Consider the following 21006-nt stretch of genomic DNA (forward strand, 5'->3'; position numbering starts at 1 on the left):
ATTTTTTTTGTGACTGAGGTCTCGATACTTAACATACTATAATCTTCAGGTGTGAAGGTCGGAAAATGGTGTGCAAGTCGTCGAAGAATGGTTAGAATGCAATCGTGTTCCAATTTTTAAATGGTGTCATTTGCTGAACTACGCATTAAACTGTACAACATCATTTCCAGCCTACCCCATTTTAGTCATAGTATTTTCAAGAAGAATCCTCGTAAGTATATTATTTGGTCCATTTAATCAATTTGCTATCAATGAAATACTTTTTAGTTGATATTTTAATCTTCTCCCACTTCTCGCCCCAATGGCATGCCCTAATATGCGGTTAAAGTCATAATTCGGTACTCAAATGCATTGATACATTTTAAAATTAATGTCAACTGTCCCGTGTTTTGATAAATAAAGATTTAATTTAATATTTATTTGATGGTGTTATGTGACATATATGATGTGATTTGCGGGTGGATAGTTGATGCTGATAAAAGTTGACGCTATATGACTATGTTAATACATTAATAATTATTTAGCTGATATTTGATTGTGCAATGATATTGTAAAATATGCCTAACCGAAAGGACCCCTGCGATTATGGAAATATTCAGAGGATAAATGTATTTTGGGAAAAATATTAATCGAAGTCTTGAATAGGTTTAAAATGTGGAACAGTCGCTCCCAAATTCATATTACTTGAGATGGAGTTTACCGAATATGGCCAATAATACCGATTGCATCATTTTTTGTGCAATGTCCCGCAAAAATTTTTGATATTAATGAACCACTGACAGGTACATAGCCAGGATAAAGCATAGCTTTAGCTCCGTCCCCCCCTGAAATTCTATCCCATGCGGCGACAACCAGCCATACATTTGCTGAGACTACTTGCCCAGGAGCACTTATTAACTTTCCGTTTTTTCGATATAATTACATTTCATAATGTCTGCCAATAATCAGCGACAAACTTAACTTTTATTGATATACAAATGAAAATACCGATGTGTAGCTAATTCAATGAAATGCATGGATTTTTTCAGTATTGACTACAAAAATATTAATAATACAGGTAACCCGCACACCACCCAAGCTCCCTAAGGAGCAAATTTGTGGCTGATCACCGTAAATTTCATTTTCGTTATCCGTTGACACCATATTAAATTTAAGTCAATCTTAATTATCCTAATAGCTGGTCTCACCGAGGGGATGATTATGTAATTCGCTCCCTTGGAATATTCTGCCATAAGCCATGGTCGAAAGATTCACTGCCATGAAATGTGAGTCATTTATTATCGGAGGAGGTGGTATTTGTATCGCGTCCGTAGCTTTGCGGGATCAAATCATCCTTTCCCATTGCTTGACTAGACCTCTCTCCTTACCGTTAGAGATTCCAGTTTCACCGACGGCTTCGCTATCTCGGCCCCATCACGAGAACCTCGGGGGAGTATGCGTTGCGGAGTCATGCGATCCACTACAACAATGAATGGACAGAGTTTTTTGTTGCCGAGTGATAAATATTACCCGTAGATGGATAATTGAAAATCTCCGAGCAGTTGAAAAAATACATTGTGCCTTTGCAATATGCAAAATATGAAAGTAACACATTGAAAGGGGTAGTACCAAAAGAGTTCAATCAAACATCTCGTACTTTAAGTAAAATTATGACAAGGACTGAAATTGAGGCAAAAATAAAAAGATGGTAGCTTGAAGAATGATATTATCAAAAATTAAAGAGAATTTTATTGAGCATAAAAACGAATAAATTTACGAATAAAAGTTTTTTCTTTCTATTTTATGGTGTAATAATGTTAATATGGTACATTTCATTATATATTGCGTATTTAAATTGTTGATTTTATTGCATAATTAATATTCAGATGGGGTACTCAATAAAAAAATGGAAAATTTAAAAAAAATAAATATTTAAATGACATCAGATGCTGACAAGTCCTTAACGGCTTAGCAGTTAACTAGAGATTCCTTTCATTTTACGGGTATTAATATTTTGTATTTTTTGTGTTAATAAAGAATATAATTATTATTGAAATTGACGGAACGACTTGTTGCGTGTAGACCAGTTCTAACTTTTTTTCCAATGCCGAAATATTTATACAAATTCTTGGGGGCAGTTATCGCCAGTCTACCTGCTAATTTCTTTTGAAGTAATGAGTGACATTCCTGTTTCTTGATTGATCCATCTCAAGGAACACTAATTTTTAGTTTACTAATCTCATACTTAAAAACCGCCAAATGGGGATCCTCAATTCATTTCCAGCACAGCACAAATAGCATCCGCAAATTGCTTTTCCTAGCTCCCATTCAGGTGGGAACCCAATGGGTTAGAATGGTGGGGGGTCGGAACACGTTTCTATTGCTCTATCCTCCAGTAACATGTATTTACAGCAAGGCTGTGACATCAAGTGACATTAAGTGCACGCTGCCTCTACCAGTCTCGTTAGGGGTGAAAATACAATAACGGAAATTCCCTTCATGCCTCAATTTATCACCGACACCTGTCCCTATCAAACAAATTATATGTGGTGTAACTTCAAGATAAGCCATTCAATGAAAAATTGCATATTTTTTATGTAAGTTGATTGATAAAACCCGGTTTGCATGCTAAATGGAATTTTTATGGAAGTTGGTTTATTTTTGACTTTCAGCTACAAGCTGTAAAAGAAAAATCAAACTTTAGTAACGGAATTTCCATATGCATAAAAAATGCATTGAAATGCATGTGTACTAGTTAATTAGTTAATTTTCATATCTCAATGAACTTTGCTACACAGTGAGGCAAGATGGCGCAAATTTAGAATAACAAATGTAATTAAAAACATAATAAAGTAAATACAGCATAAAAAAATTAAAAAAACGATATAAATAGATCAAATCCAGACAGTTTATACAGATGGTAAATAATGTAAATGCGTTTAATTTAACAAATTATAGCACAATTTATACTTTTATAATATAATTTTGCTGAAATATACTCACAAAAATAGTAATTGTTCATCGCTAATTAATTGTCCGTCACACCTTTAACGTATTTTTTTTAAAAATTTCATTCGACGCTAAATTTGCTCTTTCGGGTTGACCTGCTGTCGGCACAATTAAGCAAGAGCGCCGGAAAATATTTCTATTTTCAAGAATTATTTTTGCTGTCTACGAAAGTGAAGATGGAAGTGTGTATAACAAGCGCAAGTAATTTATGTTTTGAAGAAAATATCTCGTTGGCATGCAGAAACTCGTGAGCGGAAGTTCCGGGTTCTCGGAACACTGACCTTACTCTTATGTTCGCTCGACCGTTTATAGAACTCCTTGCGAGGTGTCAAAATAATAACCAACTGCGGCGTAGGAAAATATGGCAGGGCAAATAATTCGCGTTAGCTCAATCTTTGACAACAACAACATGCATTGTACAGCCCCTTATCAACGCGATTTTTTTCAATTACCATTGTAACGAAGAAATTGAAGTGATCTTTACTCATTCATTCTGGCATGTAATGAGTTGGTGGATTCATTACAACCGGTTTATTTCTAGACATTACTCTTGGATCTAGGTGGATAAATATGCCCTAGTTACAGTAGCCACCGCCATCGTTAAGAAGACCATTCGCACCTGGCGTTAAAAGTGACACATTTTCAGTGAACCTTTTTCCTTAGAGGGAAAGCAGAAATAACTTTCATCCGTTGCTTCAATTTTTTTCAACCGTGTATTTTAATTTTATTACCTCAAGTGTGCTTTAGATCTGTAATAGGATAATATCCAACGAATACTTTCCGCTTGGTAAAAGCATTTTCGTGCTCTAGTGTCTCTATGCCGAGAGCATTTAGTAATTTACATTTTCTATCAATTCCAAAATAAATGAGTGAGTTAAATAGTGATTGGAGATAATCTGGTATTTCGAAAGAGATAACCGATTGTACTAGAAGCTTTAGTTAATGGTTAGTTGTCAATGAAATGTTGGATACTGAAGCGATATCTTTGTCCGAAGTAAAAGTCCGCCGAGGATGATCAAGAGATAAGAGATTTGGGGCAGGTGAAGTTGGATATTTGGAAGAAGAACAAGGAAGAGCTGAAGGATCGTCTTTGGGATGGAAAGAATTAGAGTACTGCGGTCCACACCATTGTCAGGACTTAAGTACAAAGAATGAATGAATCAGTCGTAGCAAAAGTTCATTCATTTGAAATGGAAATGAGGTTTCAAAAACTTGAGTTTAGATTCTGTTGTGGTGATACTTATATTGTGAATCCGTCAAAAGATTGTTCAAGTGGTCAGCGTCACGCATTGCTCCTTAGTGCACACCTCTTTCCGAAAGACGATGTGTTTGTCGAGGCCAGTCTCGGTTGTGGTGGGGTTAAGTTCTCGCCTGCCGAAGTGAAGGTCGTGGGTTCGAGTCCCTCCTGGGTAGTCTGCTCCTATCCGGGTTATGGATGTTTGTGTTGTGCGTTGTTATTGCTGGAACACTCATTGTAAAGGCCGTTATGTACTGTTTACGGGGAAGTTGGAAGAGAATATTAAAAAATACGTATTACGTAGTCGTACGAATCACATCTGTTTAGTCGATTTTAAGAAGTCCTCTCTTCATTTTCGCCACCAATTAATTAGCCAGCCAAATTTAATAATAACAATCACTCATTGAACAAGCCTATTAGGCTCACATTAATAACCGTGAGAGAAAATTCACCTGCACTGGGATACGACCGCGTTCCTTTAGCTTTCTGGACTACGGCGGACATGACTTTTTAAAATCCAGAATCCTTAACTTCCTTAGAAAATTCAGGATTTAGAATCATTTCTCCTGGTGTTTTTACATTATGGTCTATCGTGGTAAGCATTGCCATAAGGTGTTCAAAGAAGCTGCCTGGAGTTCTGAATTTCTTACATCAAGTATAACCGCACTAAACTGGCATTTAATGGGCTTGTTCGCCAATTTTCCTTTATCATAGCCTGCCATAGTGTTTAAAAATTAATGATGCCAATTTTTCCGTTTTTCAACCCCACCCCTACTTTTCGAGGCATTCGCGAAGAAAAAAGACGGTCTTAACTCTTTCACCGAGAAGTTTATGACGTCACTAACTTGTGCCGTGCATCTCCACCACTCTTCAGCCTCGCCCATCCTTCTCACGTGGTTCGTTCGCATTCTAGGGAGTGATAATTTCCGGTCGGGATCGAGTCTCTCTGAAAGAGTTAATGAGCCAAAACTCCAATGACGTCACTGACTCTTGAAAGGTGGGCGGCCGCTTTCGTATTATTTCATTTTAAACTCACGAGAAAATGGCTGAATTATGAATTATTTTTTTGTCGTCATTCATCTTCCTTTACTATCTGCTGAATTACTTTTATAATCTGTCATTTGAGGTCTTGGTGAACATCCCCACTGCGGAGTCACCGCCTGATCAGCGATGACATCCCATGGACCTTGAATATATGGAGGCATGACCTTCACGTCTTTAAAATGAAGGGTTACGTGCTGTGTCGCAGATTTCAACGGTGCCGTGAGCAGTGGGCAATTTGAATTACCTCGTTCCTTAGCGTCAAATTAGGGTAGCATGATAAAAACAGAGTTGATGGGCTTGCAAATCTCTGATTTCCCGTATAAATCCCTTCGATTCATTTTTATCCATGGCTTTTGAACGCCGCCACATTTTTTTCATCCAGAATGTGGTATCACCTTGAATTCCCCGATCGCCTATTCTTGATCATAGGAAAGCGCCAGTTACTTTATACTATGCATAATAGAATAATATTTATCAGATCCGGAAAATACCCTTTGGAGTATCAAAAATCATCTTACTACAATATTAATTTTTTCTTCCTCGATTCCAAGTATGAAAAAAATATGAAAATATTTATTGGGGTGAGTATAAATGATAAGGGTAACAAAACTAATGATACACAATAGAGTAAAACTCATGAGCTCTCTTTGGACCAATCACATGAATATTTAACAAGTCTCGTCTTTGGGGACCAGAGTGGATCAAAACGTCAACATTTTGACCTTGAACCTGTGCCACCTACTTGGCAACTTCTTCTCCGAGCATATCACTATCCCAGCTCTTGACTGATACCCTACCCTGATTCAAGTTGCACTTCTTAAGTATAGAGGAAATATTAATCGACTTCATGATCATGGGTGCAGACGCCTTGGTCGCCGTCATCCCCGAATTTTTCATTCACTCCTTATCCAGTTCTGTCTATCCATCCGTACTGACGTCATTAGTAACCTTGCCGGTTAAATAATTGAGAAATCATGAAAAATGAAAAAGAAGAAAATTTGTGCTTTTACATGAAATATTTATTCACAAATTTTACGTTACGTCTCACACATTTTAAGTCACGCCTCAAACCATCAATTTAATCGAGAAATCCTTTTCCCCATCTGATTAACGCCGCATTTCTATTTATAGTCTTTAGTTTGTACAAAGTTCTCGTGAATTCAGGCTGTCGTTGTTCACCTGCAAGTCAGTAATTTTCATATCTAACTATATTCAAGGTCTTTTTGGAACTTGTATTTATTGATAGGAGAAAATTATGTTCTCTGCCATGAGATTAATTTGTTCTGGTGTGGAATTGCACGCAGCAGAATTTCAGTTAACGCAGCCGTATGGAATACTGAAAATTACGCTTGTAGTGGATGTAGGATTGTAGTGGCCCGCTTCTGCGTCCATGCCACTGATGCAATCCACTTCCTCGGAAGCCCACTTAAGTGGCCGCCGCATCCCCTACACGACGCCCGCCGTCCCCTCCACGGCCCCTCGGCCCCTCCTAACATCCATACAATATCTCCGCCTCCTCTTTGAAGACCTCACGCACTTGGATGCCGGCACTCGCTCAGGGAGGTTCCATCATTGCTGGATTAGAAGCCACCGGAGCAGGACCTATCCGCGGATCAAGTGATACCCCGAGATTATCCCGTGGTGACTTCAACGCTAGTAATAGAGACTTGGTGATTTCAACGCTCGAACGGGCTGTGTGACTCTGGCGTTCGAACATTTCAAGAACTCTCGGTGATTTTTGTTTCTTAACTTCTCCAGTGAAAATTTTTAAGTACTTTGATTGGGTTGAGTTAATCCTTCGCACGTACGCTGCGAGTGGACATCGCCCGAACATTGTGCCTGAATGGTGAACTTATAAGTGAATGAATCAGTTCATCAATGTTTTACGCAATTTAATTCGGTTGCTTCTCTTTTATTTGTATTACGTATACCGAACGAGTATTGATAACTTTGAAAAAGGATCATCAACGCTGAGCATCTTACTTTCCGCCGTAAGGAAGCGCTTTTTATGAAATTAGGAATTGCCTGATTTGCGTTAGTGCCAATCAGGCGCTCTCGTTTAGGTTTCCAGTATTTAAACCTCTGCCGGAAATCAATCCCCCAATTTGCGTAAAATTGTATTTAATTGGAATACGTCGATCATTCCGAAGGAAATCTCAGGAACCATGAGGTACCCAGGGAGAAAATGTTCGAGGAGATGCCCCTTGTGGGTCATCTACTTCGTTGCGATATCGCTGCAAACTTCCCTCGGGTTGGCGTCCACAGAGCCCCTCACGCCGGGAAGTTCAGCCGCCCAGCCATCATCCGACGACGATGTCGAGCGTTTTGGTGTCGGGGAAGTCCTCATCGTTGATGAGTTCGGCCGCGAGGCCAGAAGCTATTGGGACACTCAAGCAGCTGAAGAAAAGGTTGAGACTGTGACTGTTTATGGCGGTATGGAGGTGGTAGGCGGAGGCTCCAGCAACGGCGGAGGCCCTGATGTCGTCAAAGGGCAGGCCCTCAAGGAGCGCCAGAGGGATTCTGGTGATGACGCTACCCTAGATTCGGACCTTGCAGGGCAGAACTCCATCAGAGACTCTGCTCAGGAGGCAACCTTACTAGATTGTGTGCTGCAAGGGGACTTGCCTTGCATCCAAAAGAAGGCTTTCCGTGCACTCCAGAAGCTGATACAAATGAGCCAACCGGGCGCAATCACTGGATCGACCAATGGCCAAGACAAGTTTCCTGCAAAAGAAGGTGAGGATGGTGGAGAAAAGGCTGGCAAGGGAGTGGGAATCACTCAGAGTCCAGGATGGTGGGTCATGGGAGCTGCAAATGCCGCTCCAGGCCCAAAGCCTGGGACCGAAGGCAACCCAGTCGATGAAGTAATCAAGGCTTTGAGCTCCAATGGGGGAATGTCGCGACTCTTGGAGGAGGTTAGAGACCTCGTGGTCGATTTGGTCTCCAACGTGATCAGTCTGCAGGACACGGAAGAGGATAGGATGCGGATGGACAAGAGGAGTGGCGGCGATGAGATTGAATCCAAGCTGAGGAGAAGGCGAAGTGTGGTGGCCAAGAAGAGCGCCGGTCCCCTGCCCTTGGGACTTGGGTCCAGTGTATTGCCCATGAGGAGGCTGGGAGAGAAGATGGGCATTGTGGAGCAGGACGTGGCCGCCTCAAGGGTTGAAGAGCCGACCTCAGTGCAGAGTGAGTACTATTGATAGTGGTATTTAGTAGTAAACAGCAGTTATGCTTATTTCTGTGTCACTTCATTTAAGTCATATTGGAGGAACGTCTAGTGATTGTTGGGCCAATTAAATGACTAACGTCTGCTGGGGTCTTCTTAGATTTTTGTTGAGTGATTCATTCTTTGATTAATCAGAGGAGATGGAGGGCCTGCCTGGTTGAAAGTCCTTGAAGAGGTCAATCATTTTAATGCATACTCTTTTATGGTTAACATTCCTAGGCAATGCCCCTAATATTTTGGGAATATTTTTACCCTTACCTTAAAATACCCTTAATGAATTCTATTTTCAAAACCTTAAATCAGACCTAATTTACTTCCACCCTAGAGGACACCAATTTGTGCCAAAATAATAAATTCATGACAATATTTGTTGCCTTTATTTGTTTATGCATTTTTTAATCATAAGATTGAGTAGATATGAGATAAAGTAGCTTTCTTTGAACAAATTTCCACCAAATTGTTTATTTAGAAGTTAAATCATGAATAGATATTCGTATACTCTGGAGTTCTTTGACAGCATATTTTTGTGTTCATAGTGGTAGCATCAGTATCTCAATATGCTGCAACCTAGACTTCAAGAGACCTCTCATAATCATTGTTTTGTGGGCACCACAGTTAATTTTATATTAGTATTTTCCTTCACCATGGTGTTTTAGTTGGGTGATGTCAACATATACATGCTGCATTCAGTATTCTATGATTTTATTAATTACATTTGAATCTCTGAGATTTCAAACTTTAATGGTATTCGTTTGAGGATAATTTTTTTCTTCACAAAATTTCCATAGAGAACGAGATTAGAGTCTATACATCCTAATTGTTGATAGCATTGATTCAGGCTTTCTTTGGATGTTTTATAATGGATACAAGCCTTCTCATCATGGAATTATGTATATAGGTACTGGTCTTTTCATTTTCTTACATGAACGAATAAATTTTCTTCCACTTATACAATGAAATTCAAATATTGGTTGCATTATATCCTTGCTTTATGATATTAATCTGTTATGGAGGATGGATTGTAGCAAATTCTGTTGTACATTGAATCGACATCACTTCCCGATGAAAAATCAGCCTCAGTCATCTGATTCATGGATTTAAAAACAGCCTCAAATTCATGCACTTATTGTGAAGTGCTACATTTGCACTTTTCCAATGCTTCTGAGTGACTCATTCAGAATTTTTCTCACCCAGCCATGCTTTCTTTTTGATATTCCTTTTCTATCAAATCTATTCAGCCCCATGAAACCATTCATTGAGAAAATATGTCTCAATTTAATAAATTTTCATAAAATATATATCATGTATCATTTGAGGGCTTGAAATTTATTAAGAATTTTTTATTTGAATGAAAGTTTGTTGGGATGTTAAGAAAATATAAATCCAAGTCAGCTTCAAATCAACTTGTGTATATTAAACTATTTTTTTAAAGACGGAGCAATTGGAATCAAAGTTGGTTTTACTTGTTTCAACATTAGATTGTCTGACATTCTGAAAGATCTTGGAATAAGTAGGCTTTAAACATATCATCTCCTTCTTTCATTGTAAGAGATGCTGTTTGTTAGGGGCTTATCTCTTTGGGGTGTCTGGTAGATTTCTATAAATACAAAAAGAGAGTCTCAAATGCCCGTAAAATTATTTACAGCATTTGGAGACTTCTTTTTTTGTTGCTTAGAGGCCATGGAGCTCAGTTTTCCCTTATTTAATTAAAGATTCTAGGAAATTGAAAAATTGCAGTTAGCATCTGAACTTTATTTTCTATGTGAAAATTCTTTATGAAGCAATATCCAAAATTTTATCAATTCCTAATATTTTTGTTCCAACCCATAAATTTTCTTCCCCTTTAGCATACATGCATTCAATTTCCAACATTTAATTCATTCACTCCTAATTTAAATTATTTATTTCCTTTGAATTGAACTGTTACTATGTGCTGCTAATGAAATCATGTAATCATTAATTGGTAGGATATGATTTAATCTTTAATCTAATGAATATGATTAATTTTTATTCAGATTCTCTTAGCTACAAGAGCTTTACTTTGTGATGCAAATGAATGCTTGTTTTTCAAAAGTATTATAAGAACTTGAATTAATTGGGAGTGGGGTTTGAGCCTCCTATCCCTTCCCTTCTCCACTATTTCCTAACCATACAGTATCAATTATCTATTTTCTTCTCTAAGTTTTAATTCAAATGAAATAATTTTATGAACACACAACACTTAAATGCTCCAACACCTGTCCGAAAGGTCAATTTTCCTTTCATGCAAAATATTGAAAGATACCATTGATTGGCATAATTCTTAGTTGCAGTCAGGATTCATATAATTGGCCAGCCTATGGTGAGAGGGGTCACGAAGCTTCCTTATAATCTAGCTGTGTCCAGCTGATTTTGAATGAAATGTGTTACATGATTAGTTTTTAACTTTTCGGTTATGGGGAAAAATATCTGCATATCTTTATATTTATCCAAACATGAACTCCCTTGAATAAATTTATTGTGTTGGAAAAAGGTATTTGTGCGTTCTAATCTCTTTCACCATTTGCTCTCTCTTAGGCACCGCTCATATTTAACTATTGTCACTTTTTTTTCTCCCTCTTTACAAGTTATCCACTCATAATCTAATTCTTATGTGTCCCTGGATTAAGTCAAGTAACGCTCGACACCAAAGTGGAAGGGTTAAGACGAAATGCTTGTATGAGTTTAGCAAAAGTATTTCATAGTTTTAACTTCTTTGTCACAGGTCCCATGAGAGGATGCACAATACCAATGAGTTAACCTACCCGGTGTTTGCATTGAAAAATCCATGACAGCTATACATGACGTTAGGTCTTCTGCATATGAAAATGCCTGTTGGCTCCACCTGACATTTGGAGCAAAATGGTTAAGCCTCATTTGCCCTGCTATTGAAGCTTTTCAGAACCTTATTCATTTTATTGTATTGTGGCTTCTCTCTCTTTCATATTGCTATCATTAATTTGGGATATTCCTTTTAAGTTTGGCTGTTCATTCCTACGTTTTTTTATAAACCATTCTTACTGACAATATTAGATTTTTTTTAAATTTGGGTATTGGGGAATAAAGTTCCTTGAGTGTGGATGTCTTCACATGATATGAAAACCTCGCTTCTAATTCACTACTATTTTCCCATCAGAATAAATACAATACTGTCAAGTAACATTAACTCCCCTCAAAATCTGAATGCATTGGTAAAAGTGATAGATTGTTGAAATAGTCATTACAGCTTTCTTAGTTGGAGGCACATATTTTCTGTACAAACAAAAGCTCACCCAGCTTCTCCAGTTTTTTATTCAATACATAGTAAAATACATAGTTTTTATACAACAGACTCTCAAAGATCACGCCTCTCCTAAAACCTTTTCTGGTGTATTTTCCATATACCTAGTTATGCTAACTTTCATGATTTATTTTCTTTAGGATAGAATCCCAAATTATTAGAGTGAAGGTAGGAGTATCCCACTTTCTCTCCTTCAATAGCTTATAAAAAAATCCCCAGTGAAATAGTTGACCTCAGCTGGCTATAACAAAAATCAGCAACCCATAAATCCACTCTCCTCTTTGCTCTGAATGCATTGCTTGATACAACTACATATATATTTATGGGCTGCTAAGGAAGGACAGGTGGTAAAAGAATGAGTTTTCATCACTGCATACTTAAGTCAATAGTTAACTGTTTTCAGGGATGCCGACTTACAAAAAATATTGGGGGGGGCCCAAACTGGGGATCTTGCCCCTGGAAATTTTGTAAGTATTGAGTTTTAAGATTTTTAAGCATTTTAGAAGAGTCATATGATCAGCATTAGAACCCTGATAACTCGAATCTCAATATCTGGACACTCAGGGGAAAATCAACAAGCCTGACTCATTTTTTCCTCACACCCATAACAAATTTTTGAGGGCTCGGGCCCCCTCAGGCCCCAAGGAGTCGACGCCACTGACTGTTTTGCAAAGGGCCACATACGCAGATGATTTTTGGTTTCCCCACTATCAGTCGGGTCTGTTCCCTAAGGCAATCCAATTAGTATCGTCAGATAATTCGAATCTTGATAACTGGACACTCTTTTAGGTGGCTTGCGGGGTATTGTATAGATGTAGATGTAGAATATTAGTCTTTTATTGTCTTCATCATCACAAGTGGACACATATAAGACACGGTATCAGGTGTTACTTTGTGGAATTGCTTTATCATAGAATAAAATAAAATTACTTTGTTTTATTCCACATTTTATTTTAAATAGCATGACCCGGGTTTCAGCATCTAATGCTATCTACCTGATGAGCCCCCATGAGGCCAAAGCCCCCTCAAAAATTCGTAATGGGTGTGAGGAAAAAATGAGTCAGGCTTGTCGATTTTTCCCGGGGTGTCCAGATATCAAGATTCAAATTATCAGGGTTCTAATGTTGGTCATATGACCCTTCTGAAATGCTTCAAAAACTTAAAACTCACTACTTATAAACTTTCTCAGGGCAAGATCCCTGGTTTGGGTCCCCCCAATATTTTTTGTAAGTCGGCATCCCTGAAAACAGTTAAGTATTGACTTAAGTATGCAGTGATGAAAACTCATTCTTTTACCACCTGTCCTTCCTTAGCAGCCCTTAAATATATATGTAGTTGTATCAAGCAATGCATTCAGAGCAAAGAGGAGAGTGGATTTATGGGTTGCTGATTTTTGTTACAGCCAGCTGAGGTCAACTGTTAGTTATCAGGTGATGGCATCAGATGCTGAAACCCGGGTGGTGCTATTTTAAATAAAGTGTGGAATAAAACAAAGTAATTTTATTTAATTTAATTCTATGTCAAGTGGTCACATCTTAAAACTGATTTGAACTTCTCTCCTCTTCAGTCTCCTACTATCTGATATTTCCTTATTTGTCTATTGCTATTACATGTTAAAATCCTTAGCAACATGCCTTAAGGTGTCTCATTCTGGGCCTTCCTTTGCCTCTCTCCCCATCCACATATCCCTAAACAATTGTATTCATTAGGCCGCCATGCCTTAAGATGTGCCCAAACAAGTCTTACTGTTAGGGCTTTAGGAAAACTTCTCTTTTCTTCCATTCTTCATTCGACCCATTTTAACTTTATCATTCTGGTAGCACTACATTTTCATTGCTTCCACATTTAACTTCTCTGCTGCTGCCAATGTGCATGGCTTGCTGCTATTAAGAAACATGCTCCATATCAATGACTAAGTTCAAACAACGCGTATCTAAAAAATAGCAACTTTTCAGGAGAGAAAAAAAAAACGATTAATTTTTTGTACTCGTACACTGAAATTAATCACCAAATGTTCATAAAACTGAAAGAGAAGCATTCATTTGCAAACGAAGAGTTGCTTTTTGCTTGCATTTTATTTTTTAATGTTATTACACTTTGTTTAAGATACCTGTCTCGAACAGGCCAAATTTGGGATACGTGTTGTTAGAACTTAGACATCGATATGCAACATCTGCATACCATATCTGCACGTGCATGTTGCCAGAACTTTGATTAAAGAGAGAGATTGTGTGTTTTTTGGGTTGCCTACACTGGTAATTTGATATCAATTTACGTTCATCAGGAAACCATATCATATCAACTGTCAACATACCACAACAACATGTCATATTTGTTTTTTAACAAAGGGACAATTCTACACTCATTATACCTGCCCAAAGGCCCCATGGTCAGAGTTTCATGTTTGGATTATTTCTTTGTATTTATTACTAAAGTTGCCCTATTGCCAAGGTGACTGTTTTTTTTTCTTCAAATTGCTTGAACTAAGTAAGAGTAATATTTGAAACTCGTTCTTGATTTAGCAAAAGCTGTGTTCAGCAAATCCGTGTCCAATGAGGGTTACCAGTGAGCTGAAAATAGCCTGCAGCTGGCGATGGGTCTGTGTTGGTAGACCTGTGGTGGCTTGGTGTGTCCCCAGGCTTCTCACTTCTTGCATATATCCTAGTACATTTTTATGAGCATGTCCAGCTTGATTGTATCTCCTTTCATATTGCATTAACCTGACTAGAAATGGGCAAAGAGAGAGGAATGTGATTCCTTTTAGTTGGAAGAGCGTGATGACATTACATCCTTGGGTCTTTGAAGGTGACAGGGATGTAGTGGGGAGGGGGATTCAGCCACCCCAAAATTTTTCCTTTGTGGCATCAACCTGCAATACATCTGCTGTGGAGAGCAATGGCCATGGGCCATCTAATCCCTGACACTCCATTTTTCAATATGGTGACATTGCATAATATCTGCTAATAATAAAAAAATAGTTTAAAATGCTAATGAAATTATATAGCTGATTTAATGAAACATATGAATATTTTTTTTGATTCAAGCATATTGATAAAAAAAGTTAATATTTACTGCATACGTACTTAGCTGCTCTCAAAGCAAATTTCTGGCTTTTTGCCTGGTCCCTGACATCAGTTTTGATTTGAAATGGATTGGAGATTCATATGTAGCCTGATAATAGAGATCGAGTCAGACCATGAAACACCAGGGTGAAGATTTTATCTATATCATGAGTTGGAGATTGAAACGTCAGTTATATATGACCACTCCCCTGAGAAAAAATTCATCATAGTCTTTTGCTTGGAGGGCATTAGATCTTTCTTTAGCAAAACTGTTTGTTGTCTTTTAACTCTTAATACTCAGTGGAAACCTAAAAAACTTTTGAAGACCAATACTCGGGGCCGGATTTACCCAAAGTTATGCTAATGGCACCTCTCCATTGAGCACCCTTCCTCACTTGAGCCCCACCCCCTCCTTGATTTTTATGATAAAGCATAGCCACTATCATGAGGTAAGGTTCGGAAAAAATGAATATACAGATATATAGGTGACAGCATAAGTTTATGCTTGAATTTTTACGCCGGGAAAACATAGACATCAAAGAGAAATCAAAGAAAAACAGCTTGGAGTAAAACTAAATGAAACACTTTAACTTTTATGCAACTAAAACACTTTATGAATACCCTTTTCAAAAATAATGTCTAGCCTTAATTCATATGTACCACAAAAAAGAAGAATAACTTCAAAAATAAAAACATTACGTACTGCTGTATCTGAATGAACTGCCGCCCTTGAAGGCACTCCTTTGACTGCGATGCCCCTGGGCACGTGCCTATTTTCCCTTAAGGTAAATCTGGCCCTGGCAATACTTAAATTATGATATAATAGGCGGCTAAAATCCACATTGTCCTCAAATCCAATTCCCAAGTCAAATCTTCCCAAGATTTAAATAAAATATAGCTTTACATATTATTTTCTAATGAAATATGTAATATCTATTCTTTGCTTTTAAACGTTCTGATAGCAAAGTTCCCTTTCCAAATTTATATGAAATGAGTGTAAAGGAAGGTATGTCAGGAAACTGTCAACAACTTAATATTTTGAAATATTTTATTCCAAGATTCATTGCTCAAAAAAACAAGGTGTGCTCTAATGTAAGTGTTATTTTTTGATATTGATGGCCAAGAAAATATTCACAAAGTTATATATTCCTTAGATTGCTATCAGCTTATCATAAAATCAAAAAATAATATATGGCAGCCTCATTCACACACATTAAAGGCCTTTTGCATGATCTTTGAAAAACGTTGGAGGTAACAAAACCTTGCATGTAAAAAAACAGTGCATATAAATTGCATGCTTGAATTAATAATGCGGACTCAATGAAATCCAGAAAAAATTGAAAGTCTTCGAATCTTATTAGATTTAGTGGTTAGTAAATTGAGTTGCTGACAAATTTCCACAAATTACAAACAGAAGGATTGTGTGCCATTATCGTAATGTAAATGCTATTATTTTTTCATTTAAAAATATGCACTGTCTCCAACTTAATATTTTGAAATATTTTATTCCAAGGTTCATTGCTCAAAAAATAAGGTGTGCTTTAATACAAGGATATATGTTGCATCAGATTACAGGTCAATACAAAATGTTTTGAAACAGATCTCGAAGTGAAATTAAAGTAATTTTAGAAAATTGCCATTAATTTTTAATTTACTAACATATCATAATTCTGCCACACTGGAACAACCCTCTATGTGAGATTTAGTGACTTTGGGAAGGGGAGGGAGAAATTTGTGGATTTAAGGGCACAGTTCTACTTAATATGTAAACATATACATTCCATTTAATGGGTCCACTGATTACCTGGGGCAGCCGCTTGATTGGGGCAGATCTTGAAGAACAGAACCCAATAGAGGAATATCCCAGAGTATTCTCCGCTTAATTGGGACAGCATGCCGCTTTATTGGGCCATGAGTCGGCGACATTGACTCTATACTCGCGACGACATTAAATTTTTTGTTTTCAGAATACTATTTTTTTATATTTTCCTCCTTTGATTAACTCTAATTTTTCACAAATGTTCCTATTCTTGCCCTATTTTGAAAGCTCTTGTTGTTATACTATCCGCAAGAGGATAGGACTTTTCTTTAATAGGACTTAGTAAAAGACATTCATTCAGCGTCGCCCGAGGCTGTGAAAAATATTTGTAACTTAATTGTTGTAATTCTTTAAAATGATAATAAATTAACTAAACTCGCTGATTTATTAATCAAATTAATAGTTTAACAAACTTATGTTGCATTATAAACATTCTTTAGTCTTCTATCTATCATTTCAACGCTTGTTTGTGCCCATATACAGGATAGTTAGCCTAATTGGGGCAGCCGCTTAACCCGTCAACGCCCACTTGTGCCATGTGGCACCCAGTACAGTGCTGAGCCAATTCTCCTGCAATACATTTAGTACATAATATGTAAATTTTAGCGTACATTCGGTGCATATACTTAGTCGAAGGTTTAGGTTTCCTCTATTATTCCGTCAGTTTGAATTGTTTTCATTGTGTTGAGCTCATATGTATCATATTTTTTAAAAATGAAATATGTGTGAATTTAAAAAAACTTTGGGCGCTGACGGGTTAATTGGGGCAAAGTTCACAAGTCCCGATACGTCCCACTTAACTGGAATATACTGTATATTCTTGCATGATTTTGTTCATATCTTGGTGGTGTCTGCTTTTAATGCTGCGAAATGGCTTCTGCAGGGGGAGGATCCGGTGGAGGCGGTGGCGGCAAGAAGAGGAGGAGGAATGGCATCAGCACCATTCTGATGGGCATAATGACGCTCAAGTCCATCTTCTCGTACATCGGAAGCATCTTCTCGCAGATACTCCAGCTGAAGCAGATCGGTCTGAGCGTTCTGAGCTTCATCGTGTCTGTGGTGCGGCTCATCGTTCTGATCCGTGCACAGAACCACGAGAAGCAGCCTCAGGTGGACACGAAGGTCGTGTACCTGAGGCCTCAGCACTCGGCTGGTCACTATGGGGAGCACCTCCAGCCCCAGCACTACGGAGCCGCTGATTATTACATCAAGAGGTCACTTGATGCCAGCTCCGATCCAGCACAGAGCGATGAATCCGCTCACGATTTGGCCTACAGTGCACAGAAACCGTGAGATAGGCCTGATCAATTAGGTACCTTTTTTTTTAGTAAGATTGGAAAGAAAGATCAGTGGAGGTGGGAGATGCCTTTGGAGTAGTTTTTACTGATGAAAATGGTAAATAAATTTTTAAAATGTGATTGTATATTAGGTAATGGTCATCATCACATTTACTTAAATCATGTTTTTTTTTAATGTTTCTTCAAGTTTTCCAAAGTAAATGTTGCTGGAAGCAAATTGATGAAATAAAATAAGTAAGCGGTCCAGTTATACAATAATTATCTACCTATCATACGTAATTTATGAAACAGCAGAACATTTTTTCTGCATACCTACTTCAGTTCATTGTAATTTTTGCTCGAATCATTCTCCTCTCTCAATTTGTTTCAAGACTGACCTTCACTTGTTGTGCTACAGTAGACAAAGTTTTGTGATGCTATCTATTTATGCTTATTTATTTATTTATTGTTGTTATTTATTTAAATATTTGTGTTCCATACGTGTAAATGTAAAAATATATGACAATTGTAATTGTGTTCTAATGTATAGGTACCAAACAGATCCTAGCCTCAGATAAGGTTAAAATTTTTCTTGCTCACATGACATCCACTCCATATTTTGAGAAAAGAAACTTGTATTAAAAATAAAGGCCTCTTCAAGGATAATTTTCATTGAAATAACTGTCAGCTAAAGGCATATATAAAAAAATATTGTAATAGCACATAGTGTCACATGAATTTTCTCATATATTATTCACTAGTTTAAGTAAAAGATCATTTTTTACAATACACTTATGGATAGGATTAATTTTCATGGTACACATCTTCTATGAGGTTTGTTTCCAGGGATAATAATGAATTCAGTTAACATTTAATATTAGGCTGCATAAAATTTCCATATTGGATTCCCAGGAGCAACATATCAATTACTAGGTTTGCTTTCATGCGCCAATCAATGAGTAAATTTTGAGCGCATCAGTTATACACAATTATTACTTTAACTGTATCTGTATTTGTTTAATTTGAATGTTCAATTCAGCAATATGATAAGCACTCAGGCAACCAATGCACTTTTTATTTTGGAGATTGGGTACCTAACATTACATTCTGTACTTGTTTAAACTAAAAAATTGCAATTGTTTAGATGAGCTCAGATTTTATCCAGCCAGGTAACACTCAGTATGTATTCAATCATTAAAAAAAATGATGGCTCTTGGTGCTGCAGTTAAATATTATTCATTGAGTTTTCACCGACTTAGTTTTTTAACTGCTTGTATGTTAGTATCAAATAAATTATGCTCTAATACAGAGTTATATTTAATTCACCTGTTATATGTTCAACAGAAACCAAAAGGCAACACTGATCAATACCCAGGAGTTTGCAACAGATATTCAATAGGTACCAATTTGTTTTTTCTACTGGTCTCAGCGGAATAGAAATATATATTTACTATGTAAAATTTTGTTTGGGTAAATTATTTATTGATAGTTGTGTGCTGCGTGTATATTGGTTCTTTCATTTAATTCATGTTAGACATAATATTGCTTCATGAAAGTTTCCTTAAATCAATATTTACAGAGTGAAAATGGTGGACTTTTAATGGTCTTTTTATATGTACCTTGTAATTGCATTGTGTCAGTTCATGCATAATATATTAATTTAAGTATGTTAATTTTTATTACTAATAAACAAAATGTAGACTGCATTGATTTTATTGGCATGGCTATGCACCTTTTTTTTTCCTGAATTTAAGAAAAGCACAATTCAAAAATCCTTCCTTAACCCTTTCGAGATGGCGGGGTTTTAGTCTTAGCACAACTGCTGTACTGAGCCCCAAGAGACTCTTCTTTCTCGTGGTACGGAGAATTTTTGGAGGGCATTCGTTAAGAAGGGTCTCGCTTAACCTTTTTCGACCCCTCCACGCTAAGACTTTGCATTATCTCGGACTCTGAGAGTAGTTGTGCTCCCTCCTTTCCGGGTTTATGACCATACCTGTGGCATTAGTTTGCAGTCAACTTATATATTGCTTATATGTATTTAGCAAATGGATAATTGTTGCCGGCACGTAAATTACAGACTTTGAATTGAATTCCTCATTTTTTATGAGCATTCTCAAATTTTAATCAAAGTTCTAAGGCCAATATTAACGCATTTAATGCAGCAACAATTTCTATGTTGATTTTTATACATAACTCGAGATATAAGTTAATATTTATCGTAGAATATCGTTTAAAAATTGTAAACGCTGCTCAAAAGACAAATAATTCGATTCTTAGTTTATTTTTCTTGAGAAATGAACAAATATTTATTTCGAAATCTGACTGGATAAACCATTGTATGACCGCTGTCCCTTACCGCTAAGAGGGGTTATAAAAGAGGAGGGGTCGGGTCGTTTTCCTGGCTAGGAAAATGTCACACGTAAATATACGAAGGTTAAGGGGGTAAGTCATCTATCTATGAACATGGAGTACCTCTGTCCAGTATCTTTGGCATGAATATTGCAATAGAGTGTTCTCCATCCTGCTGCTACATATGTTGTCATGCACTGTGCATTTAAATGGATTTACTAAAGTCGCCAGTACTGATACTGACAGTGGAGTGATTTGAATTTCATGAAATAATTAACAGTATTTAGGTTGTCAAAGAAAATTTATATTGGAAATTATTTAATCTACTCAATTCACAACTTAACAGTGCTGGGCACTGTAAATCTGCATAATTGGCTATTTGGTGTCCGTTTCTCTTTTCAAGGGGCTTCAAGTCAAAACATGGGCCTTCATGATGGTGACTTTATGCCCAAGATTATTACATTGGATAATTCTTCAGTTTGCCGCAGATGTACGTACTGTTAAGCACTGCACATTTAAATGAGTTTCCTAAAGCCACCACATGTAACGCTAATGGTGGAGCAATCTGAATTTCATGAAGAACATATAAATAATTGTTAATTGAAATTTATATTCAATGTGATATAATGTATCAAATTAATAACTTTTCAATATCATTCTTAAGAGTGCAGATTCTCAATTGCAAACATGTAGTACTCTTCTATGT

At 37.1% G+C, this 21006-nt stretch overlaps 1 protein-coding gene across 1 annotated transcript; it reads left to right on the top strand.

The window, feature by feature from the left end:
• The first annotated feature begins 6798 nt into the window (after window positions 1-6798).
• LOC124165498 lies at window positions 6799-19289 on the top strand. Its single transcript, XM_046542939.1, has 2 exons — window positions 6799-8455; window positions 17558-19289. The coding sequence occupies exons 1-2, from the start codon at window positions 7435-7437 to the stop codon at window positions 17965-17967; spliced, it is 1431 nt and encodes a 476-aa protein (XP_046398895.1). The 5' UTR covers window positions 6799-7434; the 3' UTR covers window positions 17968-19289.
• Window positions 19290-21006: the final 1717 nt, after the last annotated feature.

This window comes from Ischnura elegans, chromosome 9, assembly GCF_921293095.1.
Source record: "Ischnura elegans chromosome 9, ioIscEleg1.1, whole genome shotgun sequence".
Lineage (NCBI taxonomy): Eukaryota > Metazoa > Arthropoda > Insecta > Odonata > Coenagrionidae > Ischnura > Ischnura elegans.

Bases quoted from the DNA above. Each gene is read 5' to 3' on its own strand.
- LOC124165498 (XM_046542939.1), top strand. From the start codon at position 7,435: ATGAGGTACCCAGGGAGAAAATGTTCGAGGAGATGCCCCTTGTGGGTC. The intron at 8,456-17,557 runs GTGAGTACTATT...TGGCTTCTGCAG, and splicing joins AGAGCCGACCTCAGTGCAGA to GGGGAGGATCCGGTGGAGGC.